Below are 27,812 nucleotides of genomic sequence, written 5' to 3' on the forward strand. Positions count from 1 at the left end.
CAGTGGTCATGTATGGATGTGAGAGTTGGACTGTGAAGAAGGCTGAGCGCTGAAGAATTGATGCTTTTGAACTGTGGTGTTGGAGAAGACTCTTGAGAGTCCCTTGGACTGCAAGGAGATCCAACCAGTCCATTCTGAAGGAGATCAACCCTGGGATTTCTTTGGACTGAATGATGCTAAAGCTGAAACTCCAGTACTTTGGCCACCTCATGAGAAGAGTTGACTCACTGGGAAAGACTCTGATGCTGGGAGGGATTGGGGCAGGAGGAGAAGGGGACGACCGAGGATGAGATGGCTGGATGGCATCACGGACTCGATGGATGTGAGTCTGAGTGAACTCCGGGAGATGGTGATGGACAGGGAGGCCTGGTGTGCTGCGATTCATGGGGTTGCAAAGAGTCGGACATGACTAAGCAACTGAACTGAACTGACCTTTATAGCTGAAAGATAAAAACTGGGAAGTATGAAGAGATATCTTATGGTCATCAGTTCAGTTCAGTTCATTTGCTCAGTTGTGTCTGACTCTTTGTGACCCCATGATCCGCAGCACGCCAGGCCTCCCGGTCCATCACCAGCTCCAGGAGTTTACCCAAACTCATGACCATCAAGTCGATGATGCCATCCAGCCATCTCATCCTCTGTCATCCCCTTCTCCTCCTGCCCCCAATCCCTCCCAGCTCAGGGTCTTTTCCAGTGAGTAAAACTGTTCGCATGAGGTGGCCAAAATATTGGGGTTTCAGCATCAGTCCTTCCAATGAACATCCAGGACTGATCTCCTTTAGGATGGTCTGGTTGGATCTCCTTGCAGTCCAAGGGACTCTCAAGAGTCTTCTCCAACACCACAGTTTAAAAGCATCAATTCTTTGGCGCTAAGCATTCTTCACAGTCCAAAACTTCACATCCATACTGACCACTAGAAAAACCATAGCCTTGACTAAATGGACCTTTGTTGGCAAAGTAATATCTCTGCTTTTGAATATGCTATCTAGGTTGGTCATAACTTTCCTTCCAAGGAGTAAGTGTCTTTTAATTTCACGGCTGCAGTCACCATCTGCAGTGATTTTGGAGCCCAAAAAAAGAAAGTCTGACACTGTTTCCCCATCTATTTCCCATGAAGTGATGGGACCAGATGCCATGATCTTAGTTTTCTGAATGTTGAGCTTTAAGCCAACTTTTTCACTCTCCACTTTCACTTTCATCAAGAGGATTTTTAGTTCCTCTTTACTTTCTGCCATAAGGGTGGTGTCATCTGCATATCTGAGGTTATTGATATTTCTCCCGGCAATCTTGATTCCAGCTTGTGCTTCTTCCAGCCCAGCGTTTCTCATGATGTACTCTGCATAGAAGTTAAATAATCAGGGTGACAATATACAGCCTTGACGTACTCCTTTTCCTATTTGAAACCAGTCTGTTGTTCCATGTCTAGTTTTAACTGTTGCTTCCAGACCTGCATATAGGTTTCTCAAGAGGCAGGTCAGGTGGTCTGGTATTCCCATCTCAGAATTTTCCACAGTTTATGGTGATCCACACAGTCAAAGGCTTTGGCATAGTCAATAAAGCAGAAACAGATATTTTTCTGGAACTCTCTTGCGTTTTTGATGATCCAGCGGATGTTGGCAATTTGATCTCTGGTTCCTCTGCCTTTTCTAAAACCAGCTTGAACATCTGAAAGTTCACAGTTCACATATTGCTGAAGCCTGGCTTGGAGAATTTTGAGCATGACTTTACTAGCGTGTGAGATGAGTACAATTGTGCGGTAGTTTGAGCATTCTTTGGCATTGTCTTTCTTTGGGATTGGAATGAACACTAACCTTTTCCAGTCCTGTGGCCACTGCTGAGTTTTCCATATTTGCTGGCATATTGAGTACAACATTTTCACAGCACCATCTTTCAGGATTTGAAATAGCTCAACTGAAATTCCATCACCTCCACTAGCTTTATTCGTAGTGATGCTTTCTAAGGCCCACTTGACTTCACATTTCAGGATGTCAGGCTCTAGGTGAGTGATCACATCATCATGATTATCTGGGTCATGAAGATCTTTTTTGTACAGTTCTTCTGTGTATTCTTGCCACCTCTTAATATCTTCTGCTTCTGTTAGGTCCATACCACTTCTGTCCTTTATTGAGCCCATCTTTGTGTGAAATATTCCTTTGGTATCTCTCATTTTCTTGAAGAAATCTCTAGTCTTTCCCATTTTGTTGTTTGCCTCTATTTCTTTGCATTGATCGCTGAGGAAGGCTTTCTTATCTCTTCTTGCTATTCTTTGGAACTCTGCATTCAGATGCTTACATCTTTCCTTTTCTCCTTTGCTTTTCACTTCTCTTCTTTTCACAGCCATTTGTAAGCCCTCCTGAGACAGCCATTTTGCTTTTTTGCATTTCTTTTTCTTGGGGATAGTCTTGATCCCTGTCTCCTGTACAATGTCATAAACCTCTGTCCATAGTTCATCAGGCACTCTATCTATCAGATCTAGTCCCTTAAATCTATTTCTCACTTCCACTGTATAATCATAAGGGACTTAATTTAGGTCATACGTCAATGGTCTAGCGGTTTTCCCGACTTTCTTCAATTTAAGTGATGAATTTGGCGATAAGGAGTTCATGATCTGAGCCACAGTTAGCTCCCGGTCTTGTTTTTGCTGACTGTATAGAGTTTCTCCAACTTTGGCTGCAAAGAATTGTCATAATACTCCCTTATACCTGTGATATTCAGCCTTGACGAATGTTGGTGTAGTTATACATGATGTCAAACTCCATTTTCTAGCAAGTATTAATTATAAGGGAATTATGTCTACCACCCTCCCAGAAAAGGGTATAGAACAACCCAAATGAACTTTTTGGCCAATCCAATGTATGCTAGGGTTTCTGTTTGCAAGTAGTAATGTTATCTAGTTGAGTAAAGAAGACATGGTAGCCCACTCCAGTATTCCTGCCTGGGAAATCCCATAGACCAAGGAGCCTGGTGGGATACAGTCCGTGGGGTCGCAAAGAGTCAGAAGAGACTTAGCAACTAAACAGCAACAAAAAGAAGACGTGCTTATGAAAGAAAAGCTCATGGCTTTAAGGCAAAATGTGTCAAATAGAGCAAGGGTCTGCCACCAACAGCCTATGGGCCATATTCAGAGCACTGTCTATTTTTGTACAGCTCATGAGCCAAGAACATTTTTTTATATTTAAAATATTATACAACAAAAACAAAAAGGTGCAGCAAAGATCCTGAGGCCCATATAAAGCCTAAAATATTCACACTTTGGCACGTTACAGGAAAAGTTTGCCAACTTCTGCTATACAAGGTGAGCGTCATTAGGAGACTGTCTGAAGGGACGGTAGCTGTTTGTTCTCTAAACCGTTTTCCACCACTCGACTGTTTATTCCCTGCCACACCCACGATGGGGCCAAACATATATAACAGGCAGATCGCACTGAAGAAGAGGTGCTGACCTGACTTAAATCTGTCGTTGGCAGTTGTCTCGACTTGGAGCAGTGTTCTCTCAAGGTCCTGGAGCCCGAAGGCAGCCCCAGCCTGTGTTTACTGAAGCTGCTGGCTGAGAAGGGCTGTACGGTCCTGGAGCTGAGCGACTTCCTGCAGGCCATGGAGCACACCGAGGTCCTTCAGCTTCTCAGCCCCCCAGGTAGGCCTTCCCCGTGAGCACGTTCTCCAGGAGGTCAAGGAGGCCCACTCAGAAGGAAGTGTCTCATTTGACCAGATGAACTGTGTGAAGAATTGTTGAAACATGGACACATATGGAGCCTCATTTATCCCCCTGGGTTGAGACTAAAGAACGCATAAAAAGCGAATACATAAACAACGGTTGGATTGTTTTTCAAAAAAAAAAAAAAAAAGTTTAGAAGACATTTTGGGGACAGTTGAAACAACTTGAATATAACATACATGTTAGATATTAGAGAATTATTATGTGATGATGGTGTTGTCATTCTGTAGAAGAAAGTCTTTATTCCAAGGAGGTGCATGTGAAAGTGTTGAGGGATAAGGTTTCTATAACTTAATGTTGAAATAGTGCAGCCAAGAAAGCAAATATACATGTATTTATGTGCATGTATGTGAACGAGATAAAGTATGACAGGTGTTTATTGTTGAAGTTTTCTGCCAACCAGCATGGTCCTTTTGAAATGTTGAGTAACTCAACCAAATGATTTTTTTTTTTCCCCTGAATAAACCAATATTGAGTGAAATTGCTCACTTCAGGGTCAGATGTGATGAATAGGAAACGGTCCTTCCTTTCCACAGCTGTGGGTGGAGTTGGTCAGTTACCATGACATCAGTAGGAGGGACCATGTCATCCAGGTCACGTGACAGTAGCCACACTGCAGACTTTTCTCAGGGACGTGGGAAATTAGGGACACGTGGTATAGTGGCGTACTGTGAAGTACATGTACCAGAAACCTCAGTGCAGGTTGCCATAATAAAGGGAGTATTTTGGTTCCATCAAAAAGTCTTGCAGCAATTTCGGCTTCAGGAAAGGCAGGGGGCAGCCCTGTTTCCAAGAAGGTGGATTTCGTCTCTGCCCTTCCTTTCTTATCATTGACTTCCTCCCAGGACTGACTTTCTACATAGTCATAAGGTGTCTACTAGCTGTTCCTGGCATTTATCCTTGTCTCAGCAAAAATCATTGGATTCTCTAGCAAGTTAACTGATTTTGCTTATGTGCCCATCATCCCTGCACCTGTCACCACCGGCACGATGGAATATGCGAGTTCACCTGGCAGAGAACCAGGAGGGAGTGGGTTAATCAGCTTGCCAGAAATTGTCTTGTCTCATGGATCACCAGACAAAACTGGGTGCTGTGGGGTAAGGATGGGGAAGTGAGCACTCTACTACCAGTGGACCCTGGATTGTAAGCCAGGAAGCTTGGGCTCTCAGGTTATCCCCTGCTTTTCCAGGCCAAGTGCAGATGATGAAACAGCTTCCTATAGACACCTCCTTTGTGTTACCCACTATATCAAACACTTGATGAGTGTTTCTCAGGGCCTTTTCTCGGAAGAGGCCTGGTTAGGAATAGCTGGCTGCTAACGCAGGTCCCATCTAGATGCGAGTGCTCTCCGTCACCAAACAGTAAACCACTCCTTCAGGTGGCCCTTACTAGTGTTTATATCCCCAGTGTCTCAGAAGTACCCAGGCGTTGTGGTGATTGAAACCTACCAGCCTGGGGCACTCGGCTGTAAAGTTCTGCTTTACAGGGGCCTCTGAAAACTTAAGAAACTTCTGTGGGTATAAATATAACTTTAACATCTCCTTAGGTTTTTCAGCAGTTGTACTTAATGACTCTTGCCAAGTCTAGAAAATTAGAGTAAGTGTTCTTTACCCCACAGACTTGGGGGAGCTGCGGAGATGAGGCTTGCTGATCTGTATCTAGGAGGCTGCACACTCATCTCATGGTTTGTGTTGTGATCGCTGGCCTGAGATGGAAGGTTTTCAGATTTTCTGTGTGTGAAACAGGGTGGACCAAAATGGAGTCACATATTTATTTGTGTATATAGATATGCCTGAAGGTTTTAACTATTTTCTATTTTGATATGATAAGCCAGCAGCCAATGCAGTACCATCCTAGTAAACTCAGTCATCTTCTTTGGAAAAATCTCTGTTTCTGCCCTTTGTGTTTCTCTCCAAGTAGTAAGATCAGCGCTTTGCCATCAGTGTTCCTTTGTGCAAGTCATTCAGATTTCAGGCCTATAGGCTTTTTCAGTTATACGCTGGGCCTTTTTCACATTTGAGGGGAGACTAGGAAAAAAAGAGCAGTTTCTGCATTACCAGTGAGGCACCGTTTCTGTGAGGTTTTATGTTGGATTAGCCATACATTAGAAGTCGGTTGTTACTTGAATGTTCATTATTGATTTAAGAGGAAATAGTTGGGGATCTAATAAAACTCAGTAATTTATAGTTAGCTTTCCTCCTGAATCTTATGTGAATAATCTAAAACTTACTGTATTTACATTTGTTAGAATATAGACATTTAAGAATTAAAGAAAAACTTTAATATTTCAATAGGGACATTGAAAATAAAAACCATTGTGATTAAGAATGCAAGCCCTGATAGAATCAGCTTAATGTGGGATTCTGCCCACTCAGTCAACTTTGCTGTACTCTTAACACTTTTGCTACTCCTGGCATTGTGCGTGGTACTGTGAATTCAAAGATGACTAGGACAGTAGTTCCTGTCCGTTCAAAACTCATCGTCTAGGAGGGAAGACAAACATGTAATTCATCAAATCCAGTGTAATCGTAAAACAAGTATAAGTAAATATCTCCAGTTTTTCCTTTTCAGTGTATTCCTGAATCTTGGTGAAAATACAAAGTGGGAATATTCTAATATTTTCTCTCTTTTTTTGATAATACAATCTCATAAGAGGATATTAGTTCTTGTTCCACAAAAAAATCTGATGACTTTTCTCTGATTGTCCTGAGAGAGAGCTCTGGTTGGAGAGACCAAAATGCTGTAAACCTCCAAACAGGCCTCTCAGGCCTAAATATAAGGGGAAGGGGAGACTTCAGGTTTATTCTAGCCTGAGTTTGCCATATTCGATTCCCGTTGTTTGTGGGAAGACAGCCACAGATGGCCATCGGAGATGGCTATGGGACCGGATTTCTCGGATGTCTTTGTTTTGGTGGCCCAGACGTAGATGGGGAGGGCTCCCCCGTCTCTTACTGCAACAGTTGCCTTGATGAGGAACTAACTTCTGTGGTTGCTCATTTGAGCTCTAAGCCAAGGGTTATGCACCCCCAAATTCTTGTGCTCTGTGGGCTTGGATACCTCATATATTTTGCAGAAGATTGTGATTTATCCTCTTCTGCCTTCCTTCCAGTTGGGCTTCTCCACAGCACATGGGTTGGCCAGCTTGCCTCTTAGACTGGTCTAGTCCACTTTATGTTAGAAAAATGACTTATGATTTTTATGAATGGACGGTGTCCTTCCGCATTGTCCAGCTCTGACTCACTGTTTTCCTATTTTTATTCCTCTCGGCGTTTCAGGGGAAATTGGAGAAGGACAAGGGCATTAAAGGAATTCACTGAAACTGTTTTGAACCAGAAGTCTGTAATGATTTTTTAGACCTTTTTATTTTTTTAATTAAAAGGTCAAAGACCCTGGTCTCAAAACAGCCACGATTAGCATCTGTAGCCTTGGCAAACACAAATAAACCTAGGTGTGCTATTTGAGATGTTTTTGTCTTGAGTGCCAAGGTATAAGCACCGTCCATTAGGGTTCTGTTTTAAGAGAAACCGTTTGAGTGCAGACTGATTGGCTCTATCAGCTAGGGTCATGCTCATCACGAGATTTGTTGCCAAGGAAGCCATGCTCTGACCTGGAATCAACTAATCAGGGGCTGGAGGGTGGGGGACGTTTAGAGAGAATTATTGTGTTACTCGGGCTTCCCAGGTGGCACTAGTGGTAAAGAACCTTCCTAGAGATGCCGGAGCAGTAAGAGACCTACATATGGTTGCAGTAGATGGACCCCAGGGCTCTTTCTGCTCCAGTGTTGTGATGCTGCCATTTTATTTTATTCTGACATAAAAGGAGCTTTGCCACGGGTACATTTCAGCCATGCTGGCAGAGTCACGTGGTTTCACTGCCGTCTTTTCCATTCTTCCCCACTCCTTTTTCATGTCAATTCATTTTTCTTCTTTGATTCCCTGTAACATATTCATGGTTACGTTTCTGATATCAATTTTATTTTTTATTACTTTTATTGTCTGTAAGATAAGAGCAAAGATGGCTGTTATTCTTCAGTTTCCAAGATAGCTCTGCTTCACGTTTTTATCTTCACAATTCTGTGAAGGACCAGAGCAGGACTGTCCCGAGCATTTAAATTTTAACTGTGAGCACACAGTTATGTGGAAAAGGAGATTACTGGAAGTTATCATTTGGCCGCAATCACAGTTGGTCATTGACAAAAGTAGGATCAGAACCTGACCTGGACTCACTGTCATCTCCAATAATGCTAGGAAGATTCTAGATTGTTTGGGAAGCTTAACTACAGATTATCATACTCAACTCCCTCTTTGACCCACCAACCTCAGTTTTTTTCTTCTTGACAAGTTAAAAAGTACTCAGGTACTAGATCTTACTTATAAGGAACTCATCTTGTTTCGTGAACAACAGGAATTCCTGAAAGCAGGATGTTAAGAAGGAAAAAGAGGTAAACCTGGAAGGAAGATGAAGAACGTGGGGAAACAGAAGGGGAGTGCTGGTGCGGGCTGGGAGGGTGGGTTTCGGTGCCAGGACACTGCAGGGGGCTGGTGGCGTGGAAGCATGAGCAGAGTGAGCTGGGAGACCAGGTCCAGCTGCAGCAGATACCAATGTAAATTAACCTGTAGGAGGAAAGTGCATGGACACACACTAGTTGTGTAATGAGGGGAAATTGTTAAAGGAAGAGGGATGATGTTTATTCTGGGACTCTCTGGGGTGCTTTTCAGTAATAGCCTGCTGCTGCTAAGTCGCATCAGTTGTGTCTGAGTCTAAGTCGCATCAGTTGCATCTGTGTGACCCCATAGATGGAAGCCCACCAGGCTCCTCTGTCCCTGGGATTCTCCAGGCAAGAATACTGGAGTGGGTTGCCATTTCCTTCTCCAAGTAATACCTACAAATGCTCAAAATAAAACCTCAAAGGGAGGGTTTTAAATGGAAGATGGTGGAAATGGTTTTTTTGGTTCATGGCCTCTGAAAATAGATGCACTGTAATGTGCACAACAGATCTGTTCCTGGAAAACTTGTGCATTGCATCAGCGTCAAGGGCTTTGTAAGAGAGAATAAAGCAAAGGGAGCCGATGAGGAATCCTTCTGTCAAGTCAAGAATCACCCTTGTTTATCTGTGTAGCAATTCCAGTGGGGGTTTTATTGTTAAACGTCTTGAACCAACCGGTTGTTCTACCCAGGTGTGTGTGTTGAAAGCACAATCCTCATGTGCCATCAGACCCAGTCAGATTGTCCCCACCTTACAGGAAATCAAGTAACTTCTTTGACTTCTTTGCAGATGTTATCTGAAAATAGGCTTGTTTGCCAGGAAACTGCGATCGCCCTTTAAAATAGAGCTTTCATTTGTGTGCCTGCGAACACCCTACCGAGCTCTGTGCCATCTCCCCTCCCGACTTTGTTTCAGCACCTTCCAGCGGGCACCACGCGAGGGTGGTTAGAGGTGACCACGGTTCCCTGTCGTGCACTCACATACGACGTGGGAGGAAGGAAATATATGTGGTTGAAACGTGGGAGGTATTGTGACTTCTCTCCTTACTACTCACCCAGGGTGGTTTTCAAATCACACTTTGCCTTTCAGTTCTCAGTCTTTGAAGCAATAAATAATAAAGACATGTCCTTGCTTGCTTCCTGAAGACTTAGACAACGAAAACTGTTGGCACAGGACCGGTGTATACACTGTGAGTTTGAATGTCTGTTAAAAGTTACTTAGTCTTGTCTCCTACAAAGGAAGCTTCTGGAACATCCTGGTCACATGGCCTGCTTCGACTAAAGTCATTCATTGCTTTTTAAGACCCTCTAGAGAGAAAGATTTTCTCCTCTCTTCTCTCTTTGTGTAATAGCAGGGAATCTTCACCAAGGTAAATTCTGAAGCACTGTTGTGGTGCAAGACACACTCCTTCCAGTAAGAGAGACTCGCTCTGGCAGAAGATGGGGTTAGCGTGGGAGACACATTAAGGATCTCCAGAAAACTGGGACTTCCCTGCCAGTCCAGTGGTTAAGAATCTGCTCTCCAATGCAGGGAGTGCGGGCTTGTCCCTGGTTGAGGAACTAAGATCTCACATGCTGTGCACTCAGTCTGTCTGACTCTTTGCGACCCTATGGACTGTAGCCCACCAGGCTCCTCTGTTCATGGACTTTTCCAGGCAAGAATACTGGAGTAAGTAGCCATTTCCTCCTCCAGGGGATTTTCCAAAACCAGGGATGGAACCTGCCTCTCCTGTGGCTCCTGAATTGGCAGGCAGATTCTTTACCACCGAGCCACCTGGGAAGCCAGATTGCCCATGCTTCAAGACCCCAAAAAGAGAATCACTGGAAAATAACGATGTGTGAGCTGATGAATGTATCCATTAACTTATTGTGGCAAGCATTTCACAATGTATAACTATTAAACCATCATGTTGTACACCCTAAATATATGCAGTTTTTGTCGGTTATTCTTCAGTAAAGATGGAAGGAAAAAGATCACTGGGATAACAAAAGGCTTGAAAGAGTTTTAAAGCCTAGGAAAACATAGGTTGCATCCTGCTTCTGCCATTTTACAGTGAGAAAAAAATTAGTCCTGGGGAGGTTAAATAATTTACCCAAGGTAACTCGGATGACTTTATGCAAATGACTTAAGTTCATTTCTCCTCATTGTAACATTGATCTAATTACCATGGTTATTTTGAAGGTTAGAAATCAAAGTGGCGGGCAAATATAAAGCAGTCAGTAAAATCGCTGCTGTAGTCATTTTTATTATTATAATACACACTTGTTCAGCAAATATGTGTTGAACACCCACTGTTCCACTGTGCCAAGCACTGTTCTAGGCATCAGGTGAACCGATGACTAAGACAGGAACTTCTGATTGAGTTGGTGAGATAGTAAGAAAAGAGACTTCAGGGGATGAGTGCAGTGAAGCCCACAAAGCTGGGAGACTATCATAAGGAAAGAGGGTGGGGGCTTACCCATGAAGAGACCTTTCCCAGAAATGCTAAAGACCTGGATGTTAAAATTGTCTGCCATGAGACACTGGGGGTTGGGGGAGAAATCCAGCAGAGAACTGGGAAGCAAAAAGGCAGGAAAGAGCTTGTCTTCTGGAGGAAAGAAGCCTGCATGGCTGGAGTGTGGTGGGCAAGGAGCCGGCGGGACGAAGGCAGAGGGGTCTGTTCACAGAGGGGTCCGTTCACAGAGGGGTCCGTTCACAGAGGGCCTTGTCGGCCGCATAAGGAGCTTGGGTCGTATTCTAGGTCCAGTCGGAGGTCCAAAGAGGGTTTTTAATCAGAGGAGAGCTGTGGATCAATTTGTTTTAAAAAGATACTGAGCTGCTGGTTGGAAGTAAGGAAAGAACGTTAGCAGATTGTGGCAACAGTCAGGAGGGGACGGTGGCTTCGATTGAGATCACGGCATGGGAGATGGTGAGACGAGGGAAAGTCTAACTGACAGGACTTGCAGCTGAATTACACGTGGAGAGGAAGGGAGTGTGCGGAGGGTCTGTCGTGAGTCATTGAAAGCCCAGGTCTGGCTGAGGCCTGGTCTGTCCTCCCAGAGATGGGGAAGCCTGGGGGGTCTAGGAGGGGCGAAGACTCTGTGTCCAGAGGGCTTGGGGACAGTATATCCGAGGTGGCTATAAGGCACCCACATTTTAAAGCCAATTTAGCTACAACGGCTGGACTTATAGTCCAATTTATACTCGTTCCCTTTTGTTGTTTTTGCAAATTTTCTTCTTCCCTCTCTTATCATACTTAAACGTTGGAAATGAGAATCCTTGCATCTTAAAGTTGTAAGTCTCTCCTGGCAGATGAACAGTTTATGCGAGCATTAAAGTACAGTGTGTGACTTTTCTGGCTTAAGTAAGAGTGCTCATCCCATTTTCTGACTTCAACATATACTTTCCTACTAACATGGATAACAAAATTCAGGAAAGCTGTTACTTCAGCCATCCGGTGCCCAGTTGGCATCCACATAAAGGATGAATGAATATGGAAGCTTTTCCTTGGCAGGAGTTTTAATTTTTTTTTTTTTTTTTTGAGAGGCTCTGCTGTACTTAACTGATTTTCCAGGGTTTCTGCAGACCCTCAGATATGATAGGAATGCAATAAGCGTTTACTCGTTTTGGATTTTGGTTTTATTCAGTATCTTTCCTGCATGGATTTCACATGCCTACTTTGTCTTATATACTGTTCTTTCCCTTGAAAGTTTAGTACCTTTCGTATATTAAGACTGCTGTGCTTTAGGACTGTCTCCTCTTCAGTAGTAGTCTTGTTTTGTTCGTTTGCTTTACTGGGTTGTAGAAGAAAAAGATATGAGATCATGTTCAGGATATGTGAGGAAAAATAAAAATAGGTGTGGGAAATTATGTTTTATAAGTTTTAATGATTATTTCTCCTTTCTGAAAGCCAGCTGGTCTTCCCAGGTGGTGCTAGTGGTAAAGAAACCGCCTGCCAATGTAGGAGACATGAGACATGAGACGTGGGTTTGATCCCTGAGTCTGGAAGATCCCCTGGAGGAGGGCATGGCAACCCACTCCAGTTTTCTTACCGGGAGAATCCCAGGGACAGAGGAGCCTGGCGGGCTACAGTCCATAGGGTCGCAAAGAGTTGGACACGACTGAAGTGATTTAGCACAAAAGCCAAGATTTATGTATTAAAACCCTGGCAAGTGTAAAATGTCCTAGCCTTGGTTCCTTTTGTGTCAGTTATCTGCTGCTGCATAACGAATTATTCCAAGACCAAGAATTTTAAAATCAGCGCTCACTGATTATCTCGGAGTTTCTGAGGGCAGGAATCCAGCAGTGTTGAGCCGCTTTTTTTGGCTCAGGGTCTCTCATGAGGTGACAGCCCAGCCGTCGGCCAGGGCTGCAGCTATCTGAAGGCCCAAATGGGGCTGGGTGATCCTCTCCTCAGATGGTTCATGCACATGGCTGCTGGCAGGAGGCTGGCATTGCTTTCCCAGGCCTCTGCAGAGCCGCGCAGATGTCCCCGGGACTCTCAGCGGGCTTCCCTAGAGGGAGTGATTGAGAGAGAGGAAGGGGGAGGCATTCCATTATTGACTCCAGGATTTTTGACAAGAAGCTCCTCTCAGAAATTTTCCATGTTTGGGGAATTCCCTGGCGATCCAGTGGTTCGAACTCCAGACTTCCACTGCTGAGGCCCCAAGTCAGGGAACTAAGATCCCACAAGCCATGTGGCACACCCCCTCCCCAGCAAAAGAAAAAGTTTTCCAGGTTTTGATGCTGGTAGTCATTTCTCAGATGAGAAATATTTGCATCCCATGTATCAAATTTTTATCGGGCTCTTCTGTTTCTCTGCCTTTCTGCTTACAGAATAGTTATAATGCTAAACCATAGCATTGGAATTCTTTTTTTTTCCCCCAGTGGACCAGTTTTTTTTTTTTTTTTAAGTCTTTATTGACTCTGTCACAACATTGCTTCCGTTTTGTTTCATCTTTTTTGGCCAGGAGCCACGTGGGATCTCAGTTCCCCAAGCAGGGGTCTAACTCACATCCCCTGCATTGCAGGGTGAAGCCTTTAACCCCTGGACCTCCAGGGAATGTCTTTTGAAGACATTTCAATGGCATTTAAACTCTCACTTGTCTTACAAAAACCATGCCCCTACCTGAGTTGAAGTGCTGACCGTATAAACACTTGTGATCAAGTAGTACCGGAACGGGCACCGATAGCGCGCCCTGACTGCTCCCTCAGACAGTTATTAAAGGCACATCCTGATTTCAGAGGTGTTCGGACCTGGAAAAAATATTTCTCAGAACTGAAGAAATACGGCAAACAGTTTTCTCCCCCAGTCGTGGGGGGTGAGGGGGATGTAGTCAATCAAAGTCTTCTGCAGGTGAGTTTCTTTCCTCCTGGTTTTACAGAGCCTGGACTCACAGACTCACCATCTGATGGGGAAGAGATCTGAATGAGTGATTTATAAAAAGAATGAATATGCAGGTTATTTCCAAAATATTTCTCTTTTTGGTTTCAGAAACATAAACAAGGAAAGCCCCTCTTCTCTGATTCTATTTATATAACTTTTTTTTTTTTTTTTAAGGAATAAAGATCACTGTAAACCCCGAATCCAAGGCAGTCTTGGCAGGACAGTTTGTGAAGCTGTGTTGCCGGGCAACTGGACATCCTTTTGTACAATATCAATGGTTCAAAATGAATAAAGAGGTAATTTTCATGTCTTTTAAATGTTTTTTAATTCCTCTGTCAAAAGAAGAGAGATTAATGCTGGGAAAGATTGAAGACAGGAGGAGAAGAGGGCAACAGAGGATGAGATGGTTAGATGGCATCACCAACTCAATGGAGCTGAGTTTGTGCAATCTCCAGGAGATAGTGAGGGACAGGGAAGCCTGGCGTGCTGCGGTCCATGGGGTCGCACACAGCTGAGTGACTGAACAACAACAAAAAAGAGAGAGAAAATCAGTCAGCCTTACTGCCTTTAATATATTTATAGGAATTTTGTTAAAGGACCTGATAGGTCCTTGTTAAAGGGTCAGTGTTACTACTGATGCATTCAATAATCATTACTTTCTAAGCAGTAATAAAATCAGTTCTGTATTCTGAAAATTGTGGAAAATCAGGAGTACATGGGGCAACAATGTTAGCAAACGGGAAACATCACCAATACCTTCTGACATAGATATACAGAATTCTTTACAACAGATTGTTCCAATCATAATCTTTAAAAGGTTTTCAAAGCAGCATGAAAGACAGTATTATTTTAAGCATTCCACATAACTGTATTGTATCAAAAGATTTAGGCTTTTATGGTAGTTTCTGAAGTAAAATTCAGGTTGGTAGAGAGAGACATTTGTTCCTTTCATGAAAGGGTTATATCCCTGAGCCACTGGACAAATAATTTAAATTTGCATATTGAAATTCTCTTTTCTTAAACAGTCTTTGAGAGGACGTCCCTGGTGGTCCGGTGGTTAAGACACCAGACAGATTCCCAATGCGTGAGGCACAGGTTCAGTCCCTGGTCAGGAAACTTAAGATCCCACACGCTGTGCCGTGAGGCCAATTTTAAAAGTAATGATGATTAAAAAAGTCAATAAACGTTTTTTGAGCCACTCTGCCGCTGGGGGTTTCTCAGTGGTCCGGCCACGTCGAGCTCCACTCTCGCGAGCTTCTCTCTTCTCCCTCATCCACCCACCTCCTTGCCTGCCCTCCAGATGGCACCTTGAAACTCCATTATTCTTTTCAGCCTGTGAGTCACATAACCAAACTTTCTTCTCAACTCAACACTAAAACTCCATTTGCAAATCTGAATTTAAGCTCAAGAGTTGTTCCAAAATGACGTTCTTTCCTCTGATGGAGTCACCCTGTGCCTCAGAAGAAGCATGGTGATTTGCACAGCTTTTAATGTCCTCACTCACACCCGGGTGAGCCAGGGCAGCCGTGAACCACAGCAACAGGACTGCACAGGCACCGGCCGCAGACAGGCCTGTGCTGGGCGCTTGACTGTTAGGAGCCCCTCGCATTCCTATCACTGGGCATTGAGAGCCTGACTGAGAGGCCATTTTCCGTGCCTAGGCTCTCGAGGGGTGGTAACTGAAGTCACGTTTACCATAGCTTCTCAGCTTCAGAGTGGCTTTCATTTCAGTGAATGCCTTTGAGGAAGAAATCATGGGCAAATGTTACTATGGTAAGTAGTGGGTTGGCCAAAGAGGTTGTTTGGGTTTTTCCATAAGGTGTCACAGAAAAACCCCAAGGAGCTGTGTGGCCACCCCATACATCACGTGTGAACTGTGTCCTGATTTTGAGAAGAGGAGAAACCGAGGGGAAGAGGCGTGCCCACTGGATTTGAAGAGCTATGAGGGGTTCTAAGACTCACCAGTCAAGTTCGGTCTCAACCCTTAGATTCATGGTCTGTTTCAGGAGGCATTCGTCTCACAACCACTTGTTGGGCACCTGTCCGGGTTCTGAGGCCCAGATGGTGAAGCCTGACGTCCAAGGGCCCTGCCCCCTCCTCTGACAGACAGGGAGTAAATGAGATAACTGTGAGTTAAGAGCTGTGAGGAAGATAAGCAGGGTGATACCAAGGGAGACGACACTCAAAAGTCTTAAACAGAAGAAGTAATGGGAGGATTCATGTTCTTAAAGCACCAGCTTGCTGCTGCTTTTCAGTCTGTGTGTATTTCTCTGCGCCGGGTCTTAGTTGCGGCATGTGGGACCTAGTTCCCTCACCAGGGATCGGATCCAGGCCCCCCGCACTGGGAGAGCAGAGTCTTAGCCCCTAGACCACCAGGCAAGTCCCCCGACTTCGCTATTAAATGGAAGCAAGAGCATAACAAAAAGACCAGATACCTAATGCCCACACTAGACTGGAAACAGCAGTAGTGTGAGCTCGGACAGGGCAGGGCAGACGGAGCAGCGTGGGTGCGGTGCTTTATTTTGGAGACAGGGCTCATCAGATCTGGCGGGCTAAATGCAGAGCCCGAGGGGAGAAGCGCAGAGCTCAAGGACGACTCCGGATGCTCCACTCCAGCCTCTGGGGACCTCTTACATACTGAGGTATTGGAGACTGGGAGAGGAAGAGACTCAGGGTGAAGAGTCCAGAGTGTGGTTTCAGACACATGATGTTTGCCGTGCCTGTTAATGTCTGAATGCATCTGAGTCAGCTTGGATACCCGCCTAGGCAACACTGAAAGTGTGTATAGGAGAGGAAGCGGCGGTAGAGAGACTAGGAAGAATTCGCGAGAGAGAGTGAGCACGGCCAGGAGAGGCTGGGAAGGTATTTCAGGAAGAAAAGGGTGGTCAGCGTTTCCAGTGCTGCTGAGAGGTATACGGGTCCAGGGCAGGATATTTGGGATTCTTTTTGTTTGTTTATTTAAGATATACAGGTACTAGAGGATGTTTTTGAGAGCACTCTAATAAAAGAGATGCTAAAGTAGAGAGAGAAAATTGCAGGAGCAAGGCCAGAGGGGATCAAATTGTCAGACAGGAAAATACTTTACCCTCTCATGTTCTGTCCCTGGGAGCCAGTGAATCAACTGACAGAATACAGATTAAGAAGAGAAAATTTTTCATATGGGAACTTACAAAAGAAGTAGTTCATGCTGGGTTAAAGTTACAGGAACGGGATGAGAAAGAAAGAGCCTCTAAGGAAGAAACATGGGTTTCTTTAGTAAATACGTACCGAGGGGTTTCTGGGAGAACAGACAGGTGATAAGAAAGTTTGTGATAATATCTATTCATGCGGGTGCAAGTGGTCTTTCCATCTTCTTCATGGCCATGAAACTCCCCTGGAGAAGAGGTTTATAGTGGGTTTGATCACCTTCCTGGAAGTAAAAGCCACCCTGAAGATGGAATTTATAGTGGCCTCATCCCCAAGAAGTTTCTGCTTTTGTCAGAAAAGGAAAGCTCTGAGAAGCCTTCTTTCTGCATCTGTTGAGTCCAAAACGTCTTCAGCTTGAACTAATCTTTGTAGTAACCCTGGAGTTCTGAGTGGTTAGGATCCTCACGCATCCCAAGCCCAAGAGGCCTTTGGTAGGAAGACAGGTTTTTTCCATTTTCACAGGAGAGAGGAGAGCAGCTCTGAATAGGCACGGGCTCAGGTTTGTGGTTCGGTAGCTGGAAAAGGTGGAGAAGGCAGTGGCACCCCACTACAGTACTCTTGTCTGGAAAATCCCATGGGCGGAAGAGCCCGGTAGGCTGCAGTCCATGGGGTTGCTAAGAGTGGGACACAACTGAGTGACTTCACTTTCATGCATTGGAGAAGGAAATGGCAACCCATTCCAGTGTTCTTGCCTGGAGAATCCCAGTGACGGGGGAGCCTGGTGGGCTGCCGTCTCTGGGGTTGCACAGAGTTGGACACGACTGAAGCAACTTGGCAGCAGCAGCAGCTGGAAGAGGAGAGATTCCTATCTGAAGTCAGTGGCTGAGAGAAGTGGGGTTGCAGGAGAGAGGAAGTACCCAGGACTGTTCTAGTAGGAAGGCAGACTAGGTGGGTTCATGTGGGAGGGTGGGCAGGCAGTGCTCAGGGCAGTCTCCATCCCACCTGTCAGATCTTGAGCAAAACAGTCTTGCTTGGTGCCAGTTCTGAGAAGAAAGAGAGCTGAATTCAGTTGGTTGGGGCTTGAAGAGGGGGAGTGTGTTAAAGTCCTTTGCAAGGGGTCCCCTGTATAAGGAGGCACCTGGTGAAACTTTGGCAATATGCAGAGTTAGGTGGTGGTGGTAAATTGATGGGAGCAGCTGAGATGACCCAGGCCCGGGAGGAAGGCTTGGGATACCCATGAATGGCCAGTCCTGTCACCAACACGCTTCCCACAGCTCTTCACCTCCCAGGCCTTGAGAGAAGTGTGCCGTCAAGGCCTCTACCCTCCGATAAAACTCGGCAGGTGAGAGACTGGGGTCTCAGGGTAAAACTTGCTCATATGCTCACAGCTAATTTGATCAGAGCTGAGATGTGCAGCCAGGCCTGACTTTCTGTGATCTCTTTACTCCCTCATGGTTTGGCTACTGAGCTCATAAACGTTGCGGTTCTCAAGCCTGTAAATACTAATGATCAAACGATTTTAAAGGACAGAATAGACACTTTACTATTAGTGAGTTTTTGGAAGATATATGGGATAGAGCTTAGCTGTCTGGTTAACAGGTTTGTAAAAGACTGGATTTCAGTGACTTCAGTCCTAAATTACTCAATATGTTATTGTTTGCTCCTTAAGGAACAGATATTTTAGAACCGGGAGAAAAAAGATACACTTTTCAAAGCTCCCAGGAAATCTTACATTTTGCACAGCACAGTTTATAAGGTGTATTTTGGTGAGCCATTCACTTTTATCCTCTTGCTGGTTCTTTCACAGATTCCAAATGGAAATGCATCTGAACTTGTGTTTAACACAGTGCACGTAAGAGACGCGGGCTTTTATGTCTGTCGAGTTAATAATAACTTCACCTTTGAATTTAGCCAGTGGTCACAGCTGGATGTTTGCGATGTCACAGAAGTAACAGAAAGCTTCCAGAGTAAGTGATTAATTGAGTGCTGAGATGGGAATTGCCTGTTTTAAATTTTACTTTAAATGTTTGCTTTTAAATCATTTCAAAGTATCAAAGCCAGTACTCACCCAATATAATGTATATGTACTTCTCCCAGTATAATGTCACCAGTCGTTAAGATTTTATCCCATGTGCTTTCATTCTTTTTCTGTATGGATGGATGGATAGACAGCTAGATAGACAAAGAGAGACATGCAGATGTTTGGGGGAAAAATGACCTTTCTCAATCTGGCCCTGCTGCTGACCTCTGGAAACTTGCCACCTTTCATGGGTCTGAATATTGTGGTCTCTAATTTTGGAGGAGAAAAAAAATCTAATGCTAGCTTGCTCACTTTTGAGTTCCTTTCTATACTGTGTTTTTTTTTCTCCCAAACTATTGTATTACTCCTGAAAGTTGTGTCATGGAGTAAAGTCTGTCTGTAGAGTTGGTACTAGCGTGGCAGGGCGTATAATGCGTCAGTCACTACAATGAAGCCTTTCATCCAGCTGGTTTTCTACTCCTGGCCCGTCTGCTTTTTAGTTCAATAACCAGTATTGATCACGGAAAAACCCCAAGGTCTTCTAAAGAGTAGCCATCAGGTATTATTTTATTTATTCACATACACAATCAAGAACCATGTTTGTCATTTTTGCCGGACAAACAGCATGAGGGAAACAGACTTTTGTTTCCAGTTGTGTCTTCCATTCTTCTTCTCAGTTTAGCTTTTCCCACAACTGAAAAAAGTCTCTAGGAATAGTCATGATTAATTAAGAGAGTGGTTTATATTTTTTTAGAATATTTCTGTGCATGTAATGAACTTTCATGTTTATGAATAGAATATTGTTCATACAACAAATATTATTGATCACCTGCAATGTGCTAGACACAGAATTTCATTGTTACCACATCTGATTGACAAGCCCTCTGTCCTCAAGGCTCTTAAAGACTGACAGATGAGCCTTCAATAAAAAATGCTTTCTGATATCTGTCTTGGGAAGAAAAGCTAGGGATAACCCATCCTTATTTATTCAGTGCTAATAGCAAAACTCCTGATTTTAAGAAGGCAAGTTAAATCAAACAGCAGAACATAGAACTTTCTGTTTTTAACATGAATGTCACTTAAGATGTTAAGTCCTTTGCTCTACCAAATATGGCTAAGCACATTTAGAAACCACGTGAACTATTTCCCCCTCTTGAATATATAGTGCATGCGAATACTTTGAGAAGTTCTGCAGTAAAGAAATCTGTCTAACTTTGTTTAACCCAGAATGTTCTAAACTTATTTGTCCATAGCATCCTTTTATCCATAGAACATCTCTTAATATTTCTAGAAGTGCAAAGTTTTCTGAAATCGTTTGGGGGATTCTATTAAAGATCGTGGAAAAAAAAAAATGACGGATGAACTTGAAAGCATTTTTTTTTTAATTAAAGTTTTAAAAGTTTTTTTTAACTTAGAACTTTTATGTTCATTGCTATTTTTCTTTTAATTTAAGGCAGTTGGGACGGCATCTCTGAATCCAAGTTGCAAATCTGTGTTGAACCAAAGTCCCAAAAGCTGATGCCTGGCAGCACGTTGATCTTACAGTGTGTGGCTGTTGGAAGCCCCATTCCTCAGTACCAGTGGTTCAAAAACGAATCACGATTAACACACGAGACAAAAAAGCTATACATGGTAGGAAGTTGGTCTCGGGGACATTTGGGGTGGTTAATATGTGAAATAAATAGTATAATGAAAAATCACAGTGAATAGTGATTCATATTTGGGGTGTTTTCAAGGTTTTTTTTGTATTTTTTCAAGTTCTTTATTATCCAGTATTAATTGATTCTTCTATTTGCAAAAGGACTAGAACACTATGCCAGCCCATATGTAAGTGCTTACATGAAAGGTGTCAACTGGTATCGCATCAGGCTCACTACCGTTAGATGCACTGTATTATTTGCTTGCTAATACTTGACCTAATGTAATGAATGGAAAAAACGGAGGAAAGTCTGCAACGTTCAGTTCTGTAGGGCTTAAAAAAATAACAATTTTTCTCCAAGCCATTTTAAATTAAAATTAAAGAGTCTGTCAATATGTGCATGTTCTGATACTGATTTAGGTACCTTATGTGGATTTGGAGCATCAAGGAACCTACTGGTGTCGTGTATATAACGATCGAGAGAGTCAAGACAGCAAGAAAGTAGACGTCATCGTAGGTAAGCAGTACCACTCGGGGTTCTGACCCGTGGAGCCATGTAAGATGAAGGATGCTGAGCAGTGGAAATTTTATTCACCCATTCTATTTAATGGTATGTTAAGCATCCGGAATTATTTTTGCTTAAATAGAAATTTGAGAGAATGCATCCTAAATTCATAATGAGGATTCACACATAAAGAACAGAAAAGAACCCAAAAGGATTATTTATTTAGATCTTTTTAGTTTTTTATAGTTTATATTAAACATTTATGGCAAAAAATGTATTCTGAGCTTTAGCTAAAAAAAAACCCTGGGTTTAATGGAAAAAGATTTTTAATAAAACATTATTAAAGAAACAAACATCACAGATATATGCAGAATGATTATTAATCAGTAGTGCCACTTACGAAATACATAATTTAAGAGTTGGTTCTATTTCAGCTTCATGCATTTAGTGATGTTGTTAATAGTAGGTGATATTAATGCAATTGATATGTATGTTGGTTTGCCAACATATTTCTATGATATTTATCTCTGTTTGCTTGATGGCCGCCCTTCCTAAGATCATGAATCACAATGTATCACATTTGTTTTCTCTGGAACAAGGAAGAACAGATGAGGCAGTGGAATGCACCGAAGGTAGCGTAATCCTTTGGTTTGAAAGCAAATATCCTGCATGCTCGTTCCTCTTGGGATTGGTGGAGTGCCCTGACCTACTGAGTCAGTGATGGAAAAAATACTAGCTGTAAGAAAAGATTTTAATGCAAGGATACTGTATCTTAGTCTTCAAGGGTTCATAAATTGCCCCAGACACTATTCAGTTGACACGTTATTAAAATAACTAATTTCCAACAATCTTATGAATAGTGAACAAACAGTGTGATTAATTCTTAATGTTCATTTTTGTCTTCATAAAATTTAAAAAAATACATGGCTATCCTGTCATGGATAGCTGTTTAGATCATTTTATTTATCTGTTTGCCATGATGAAATGCCTCTCAAATGCAAACATAATTTCTGTAACAGTTTCAGGACTGGAAATTTATTGTTTAATCCATTTTTTTATGTAATAATAAATATACTGTTTTAATATAAGTTTATAAGATCCATTCTTTGAAGTTAAAAGACTGTAGATTAAGGTATCATGTCACCTTTACCACACTACACAGAGAACTGAAAGTTATTTTAACATAAACTTCTAATTTGTTTTGACTAACCAAAGCCTTGCACGTGAGTTGTAATGAATAAATTTTAAAACTTAAGTTACTTGCCCCTAGTGTGGTGTCACACTGTTTTGCAAAATGAGATTTGTGGAAGCAAAGTATTTTTTCAATTTCTGCCTCTTTAACCTATTATAAAAATCTTTGGCTCTACTTGGGCAAAGTAAGAAAATAATGTCACCTCTTACGTTTCTTGGTTTCCCTGTCCTTTGGATTGCTATGGTGTCACTCTGAAGTTCTGAAGTTACTGTCTTCGTCCCAATCATAGGTTGCTGACAAGAATTCTCTAGCATAAGGGTGCACTGTAATCCCATGGTCTGTGGGCCCTGCATGAGGGAATCTTTGTAAAGAGATCCTAAGCAAACTCCTCTTCCTTCTTTTTCACCTAATTGCATGATTTTAAAATCTCCTAACATTGCAGACCTCTAAGGAAAAATGTAAACTAGCATCGCTAGTTTCAGGGTGATGCATGTCAGTTACCACCTAGCTGGTTTTTTACCTGCAAGATTCTCCCTATAATTTTGCAGTGGCAAACACACTATTAGATAATAATTTTCAAATAAATCTATTATGAAATTACTCCCAGAATTTCAGATGGAAAAATTAGATCCAACTTTTCTTTCTAAAAAGTCTGCAATGTTGAGGCATTTTATAGTTGGTGGATGGGCACACAGCAGCGATGTCCTAGAGCATACCTTATCTTTTTTACCTGTAGAAGCTGATGTGATCTGTTTCATTTTATGTGCTTTGTTATAGATCCCCGATTGGGACAGAGGGTAGGGGTTCAATATGTGGGATTCAGGGTTTTTTTAAGGGCAGTGAATAGTTGTAGTGGTGAATACATGTGTGCAGGGTTTAGATCATTTAGGAGGTCAGAGGAGGGGAATCCCAGAATGGAGTGAGACTATGACAGAAGAACCTAAACCTGGACTTGGGTGGTCCTGTGGTTAAGAACCCACCTGTCAACGCAGGGGACACAGGTTCGATCCCTGGTCCAGGGAGATCCCAGATGCCTCGGTGCAACTCAGCCTGTGCGCCACGACTGCTGAGCCTTGCTCTAGAGCCCGTGAGCCACACCAGAGAAAGCCCTCGCGTAGCAATGAACGAAGACACAGCACAGCCAAATAAGAATCTGAGCCTGTTACAAGTGGGTGAAGCAGCCTCACTGACTACAGGATGGAAGAACAGGTGCTGGCCTGAGTACCTGGAAAGGAGTGAGCACAGAAGATGGAAGAAATTGTACATGACCCCGTATTCTAGCAATTACCACTGTGCAGTGGGTTTTATATCACAGAAATTACTGCACATTCTATGAGTAGTATAGCATTTGTAATTTATTGTGAATGGTAACTTTTATCTTCATAAAATTTGTAAAGGAAAAATAGGTAGCTGTAGTGTCATAGGTATTTGCTTAGATGATTCTGTCTCTCCATTAGCCAGAGGCTGTATGCTGTGTGTAGTCACTCAGCCTTGTCTGACTCTTTGCAACCCTACAGACTGTAGCCCTCCAGGCTCCTCTGTCCATGGAATTCTCCAGGCAAGAATACTAGAGTGGGTTGCCATGCCCTCCTCCAGGGGATCTTCCCAACCCAGCGATCGAACCCATGTCTCCCACATCACAGGCAGATTCTTTACCATCTGAGCCACCAAGGGACTATGGGTTAACAATTCTGAAACCACAATACCATTAAAAACACATTCTACCCGTCTAACATCAGATATATCCTGATTTAGAGACATTCCACAAAATACCTTATCAGTAATCCTCAAAGTGGTCAAGGTTATCAAAAACAAGGAGGGTCTCAGAAACTGTCACAGCAAAGAGAAACCCAAGAAAACACAAGTAAATGTGACGTGGTGTCCTGAACAGGGTCCTGGAACAAAAAAAGAACATTAATGGTTCATTAACTGTGACAAATATGCCTTCCTAACGTCAGACGTTAAAAATAGGGAAAGTAGGTGGGTGTATGCAGAAACTCTGCACTGTCCTCACAGTAGTTCTATACATCTTAAACTGTTCTAAATTCAAGTTTATTTTTAAAAATATCATTTGAGGTTTTTAATTAGTTTCAAGAAGTGTATAGTTGAGGCCATAGACAAACCTGTCTCTTGATTGTTTTTGTCCCATAATTAGCCAGAACATCTAAAAAACTTTTATCAAATTAAAGATGAGTCTGTTTAGCTTTTTTGTCATTTGATGAACATAGTAATAGCTTAGGAGTCCTAACTGATGTCCACAATAGCATACTCCCCTCCTCACAACGTTCATGACTTCTCATTTAAGGCATTTAAAAAATTCTAATCTGATAAAACATTGTAACACGATTTAATAGCACAGAGTCAACTTCTTTGATCAGTCTTCCTATATGCACTAAATTGGCAGTTAAATTATTTAAAGATTATTTCATCTGTTTTCTCTTATTTTATTTTAGATGAATTGACGAATCTCGGGCATCCTGGTGAGTAATGCAAACATAAAGCACTCATGTTCGAGTTCCAGGTTATTGAATGCAGCAACTTAAAAAGACACTAGCAGTGTTCTTTTGCTGTAGCAGTATTAGTGGGGGGTTTTTTTCCCCTTGATTGACATATCATATTTTAGGGTTGAAATCAGTACTTAACATGAAGTTCAATTTCATGCAAGTGAAAATATTAAAAATACTCTAAATTGTAAGACTGTAGTGTAGAAAAATAAATATACTGAGGCAATATAAAATATCAGTGTATTTCTTTATCATTGTGAATGACTATAAATAAAAAAGGTAGCTATATGGAGAAATGCATGAAATTAATTTGAGAGATGCGAAGCAGCCAGCCTATGAAAAAGTGACAGAAGTGACACTTCTGAGCTCGCCAGACCCCTGGGTCCCCGTTCAGAGCTGCTCGGACATTGAACATGTCTGAACTAGTTGGGTGGGTGTCCGTATCTGAAGTAAGACTACTGTCAGTGGGGACTGTTGGTGCTCTGCATATGAGTGGTTGGTCATTGGCCATGAAGAGACTGATAGTTGGCAGGAATATTTATCATTCTTTGGCCAATTTTGTGAGAACCGATTTCTGAACAAGTGAAGCTAAAGGGCAGGCTTGCCTGAGATGAAAGGCATAGTAATCGTGAAGGCAGAGGGCATGCGTCCAGGCTGTGGGCATTCCGAAAGGCACTGAGGGAACCTCTGACTCTGTTTGAAAATGAAACCTCGAGAGAGTGGGATCAGACGGGAGCTACATCAGTTAATATCTGTAGCGATCCCTCTTATTTCATGATGTGTTATTTCTCATTGTTGTCGCGCCATAACTAGTTTGCTTAGTTTTGCACCTATGTTTTGTTACTAAACATCTCTTCTTGTGAGCGATGGTTGGGCTGTGCTGATTACTATAAGCCCATGAGACAAAGCAGAAGGGCCCTGTTACCAGGGTGTTATTCCTGCTGGGCCAGCCTCGAGCTCCAGGAAACCTCCATGAGATTTGCTTCCAACACTCAAAACTAAGTGATGTTGGAACAGCCATCCTCGTCTTGTAGCTGATTGCTTCTCTTGACCTGGTTAGAGTTCCCCTTTTCCTAAATGTGTCTGTTATTTCATGCTCTTCAGTGAGCCTCATGAAAAGCTGTTTTAGGAAAACTTTTGCATACCAGCACCACTAAGCTTCTGAAATTTCCCCAACCTTTTTCATTATATCCTTGCTCCCCAAGAATTAGAAATACCACATCATGTAAGAAAAAATTGAATGTACTTTCACTGGACTCTTAGAGCGTATGTATTATTAAAAACGCAAACACTTACCCTGTCTAGAGCAAGAGACACATGACCATCTGAAGTCCATCTTCCCCAGCGTGTCTTCCTGCATGGTCCCTGAGAGTTGGAGGTTTTTCATATTGTGTACAGATGACAGCAAAGAGCATGACCATGGATGAGATCTCCTAGCTTGCTAACATGGGGCAGGTGACTCAGTCTTTCTCTGCCTTAGACTCCTGACCGATATAGTGGAGGTAATAACAGTATATACCTCACAAAGTGTGGCTGTTTAAATCAGTTATATTTACAACACATGCAACAGTCCCAGGCCGGCATTCAGTAAATGTTAACCTTTCCTGCTGCTCTTCATGGCCACACCAGCTGTTTTCAGGCTGTAATTTCTACCTAAATGTTAAAGAGTATCACCCTCAGCTGTAGTAATCAGTTACCAGAGCCATTCCCTGCCCCTGACTCCGACCCCCATCCGGGTACAAGTTTTTAATCAGGAACCTGAACACCTCAAAACCATAAGCTAGCTGCAGTCTTTCTGCGTTTTGGTGTGCTGCCGGTGGGACTGTCACCGCTTCTCTCTAACCCCGGAGATGCGTCACGGATAACAGCTCGCTTACCCTTTTTGTTTTTATCTTTCTGTAGATAATCAAGAGCAAACGGTTGACCAACCTTTGGGTAAGTAGAGCTTTAAAACGCTTGAAAATGAAAGTGTCACTCAGTTGTGTCCCACTCTTTGTGACCCATGGACTGTAACCCTCCAGGAGCCTCTGTCCATGGGATTCTCCAGGCAAGAATACTGGAGTGGGTAGCCATTTCCTTCTCCAAGGGATCTTCCTGATCCAGGGACGGATTCTTTACCATCTAAGCCTCGAGGAAGGCCCTGTAACCAAATATAATTGTAGCACACAACTCTTTTATGGGGCTTATGAAGGGATTTGCGACTTTTAAAATTGACAACTTGTATAAACATTTGAATAATATGTTTTAGTTTGGATATTTATAAAAGAAAGTATATATAACATTGTAAAGTAATTAGCCTCCAATTAAAATAAATTAATTAAAATTTTAAAAAAAGAAATCATAGGAGACTTTGAAAAGATTATGAGGGACTTCCTTGGTGGTCCAGTGGCTAAGACTTCATGCTTCCAATTCAGAGGGCCTGGGTTCAATCCCTGGTCAGGGAACTAGATCCCACATGCTGCAACTGAACATTTTCGTGCCACTACTAAGACCCATCACAGGCAAATAAATAAATAAAATTTTTAATAAGATAAAAAATAAGATTGTGGATTCAAAAAATAAATAGATAAAAAGATTATGAATTCAGTTTCTGAGACCAGGTCAGCTTCTGTGGAGTGATTTCTGGTTTGGCAATGTGCAAAAAAATAAACATAAAAGCAAAAAGAAGCATGTGTAGGTCACACAGAAGTGACTAATACTGTATCTTGGTGGGGTTAGAGGTTAGGAAAGCACCTGAGAGGTTGCAATAGCAGTTCTGCATGTTGAAGGATGGATAGGAGAAGGGCGTTCCAGACAGAGGAAACGTGAAATCCTAAAGAAACGTCGTAGAGAAAGAAGACAGGGTGTTTGTTGTATTGGGGAAGTTGCAAGTAATGCACCATGCCCACAGAGCGGTGGTCCTCGGCCTTTTGGGCACCAGGGACCTGTTTCGTGGAAGACGGTTTTCCCATGGACTGGAGGTGGGGGGATGGTTTGGGGATGATTCAAGCACATTACGCGTATTATGCGCTTCGTTTCTATTATTATCACATCCGCTGCGCCTCAGATCATCTGGCATTAGATCCTGGGGGTTGGGGACGCCTGCTCTAGAGTGGGAAGAGCAGGAACTTAGAGAAGCAGGTTAAGACCAGGTCGTGAGGAGCCCTGTTTCTCAGACAAGCCACTGGAAGGAAGCTTTGAAAGAGGGGTGAGCTTGTCCCTCCGAAAGACCAGTCTTGTATCAGTGTAGAGAAAATGAACTGGAAGGGAGACGTTGTTTA

At 42.8% G+C, this 27,812-nt stretch overlaps 1 protein-coding gene across 1 annotated transcript in view; it reads left to right on the top strand.

Moving 5' to 3' along the window:
* Positions 1–27,812, top strand: part of MALT1 (MALT1 paracaspase) — a 63,027-nt gene that overhangs the window by 11,450 nt on the left and 23,765 nt on the right. The window contains exons 2-9 of the mRNA XM_068993671.1: positions 3,468–3,634; positions 13,741–13,862; positions 18,500–18,659; positions 20,166–20,344; positions 20,772–20,868; positions 21,456–21,488; positions 24,502–24,528; positions 26,455–26,487. Coding sequence (XP_068849772.1) covers positions 3,468–3,634; positions 13,741–13,862; positions 18,500–18,659; positions 20,166–20,344; positions 20,772–20,868; positions 21,456–21,488; positions 24,502–24,528; positions 26,455–26,487 — 818 coding nt within the window. The remainder of the gene's footprint in view (positions 1–3,467; positions 3,635–13,740; positions 13,863–18,499; positions 18,660–20,165; positions 20,345–20,771; positions 20,869–21,455; positions 21,489–24,501; positions 24,529–26,454; positions 26,488–27,812) is intronic.

Source organism: Capricornis sumatraensis, chromosome 21, assembly GCF_032405125.1.
Source record: "Capricornis sumatraensis isolate serow.1 chromosome 21, serow.2, whole genome shotgun sequence".
In the NCBI taxonomy this organism is placed as follows: domain Eukaryota; kingdom Metazoa; phylum Chordata; class Mammalia; order Artiodactyla; family Bovidae; genus Capricornis; species Capricornis sumatraensis.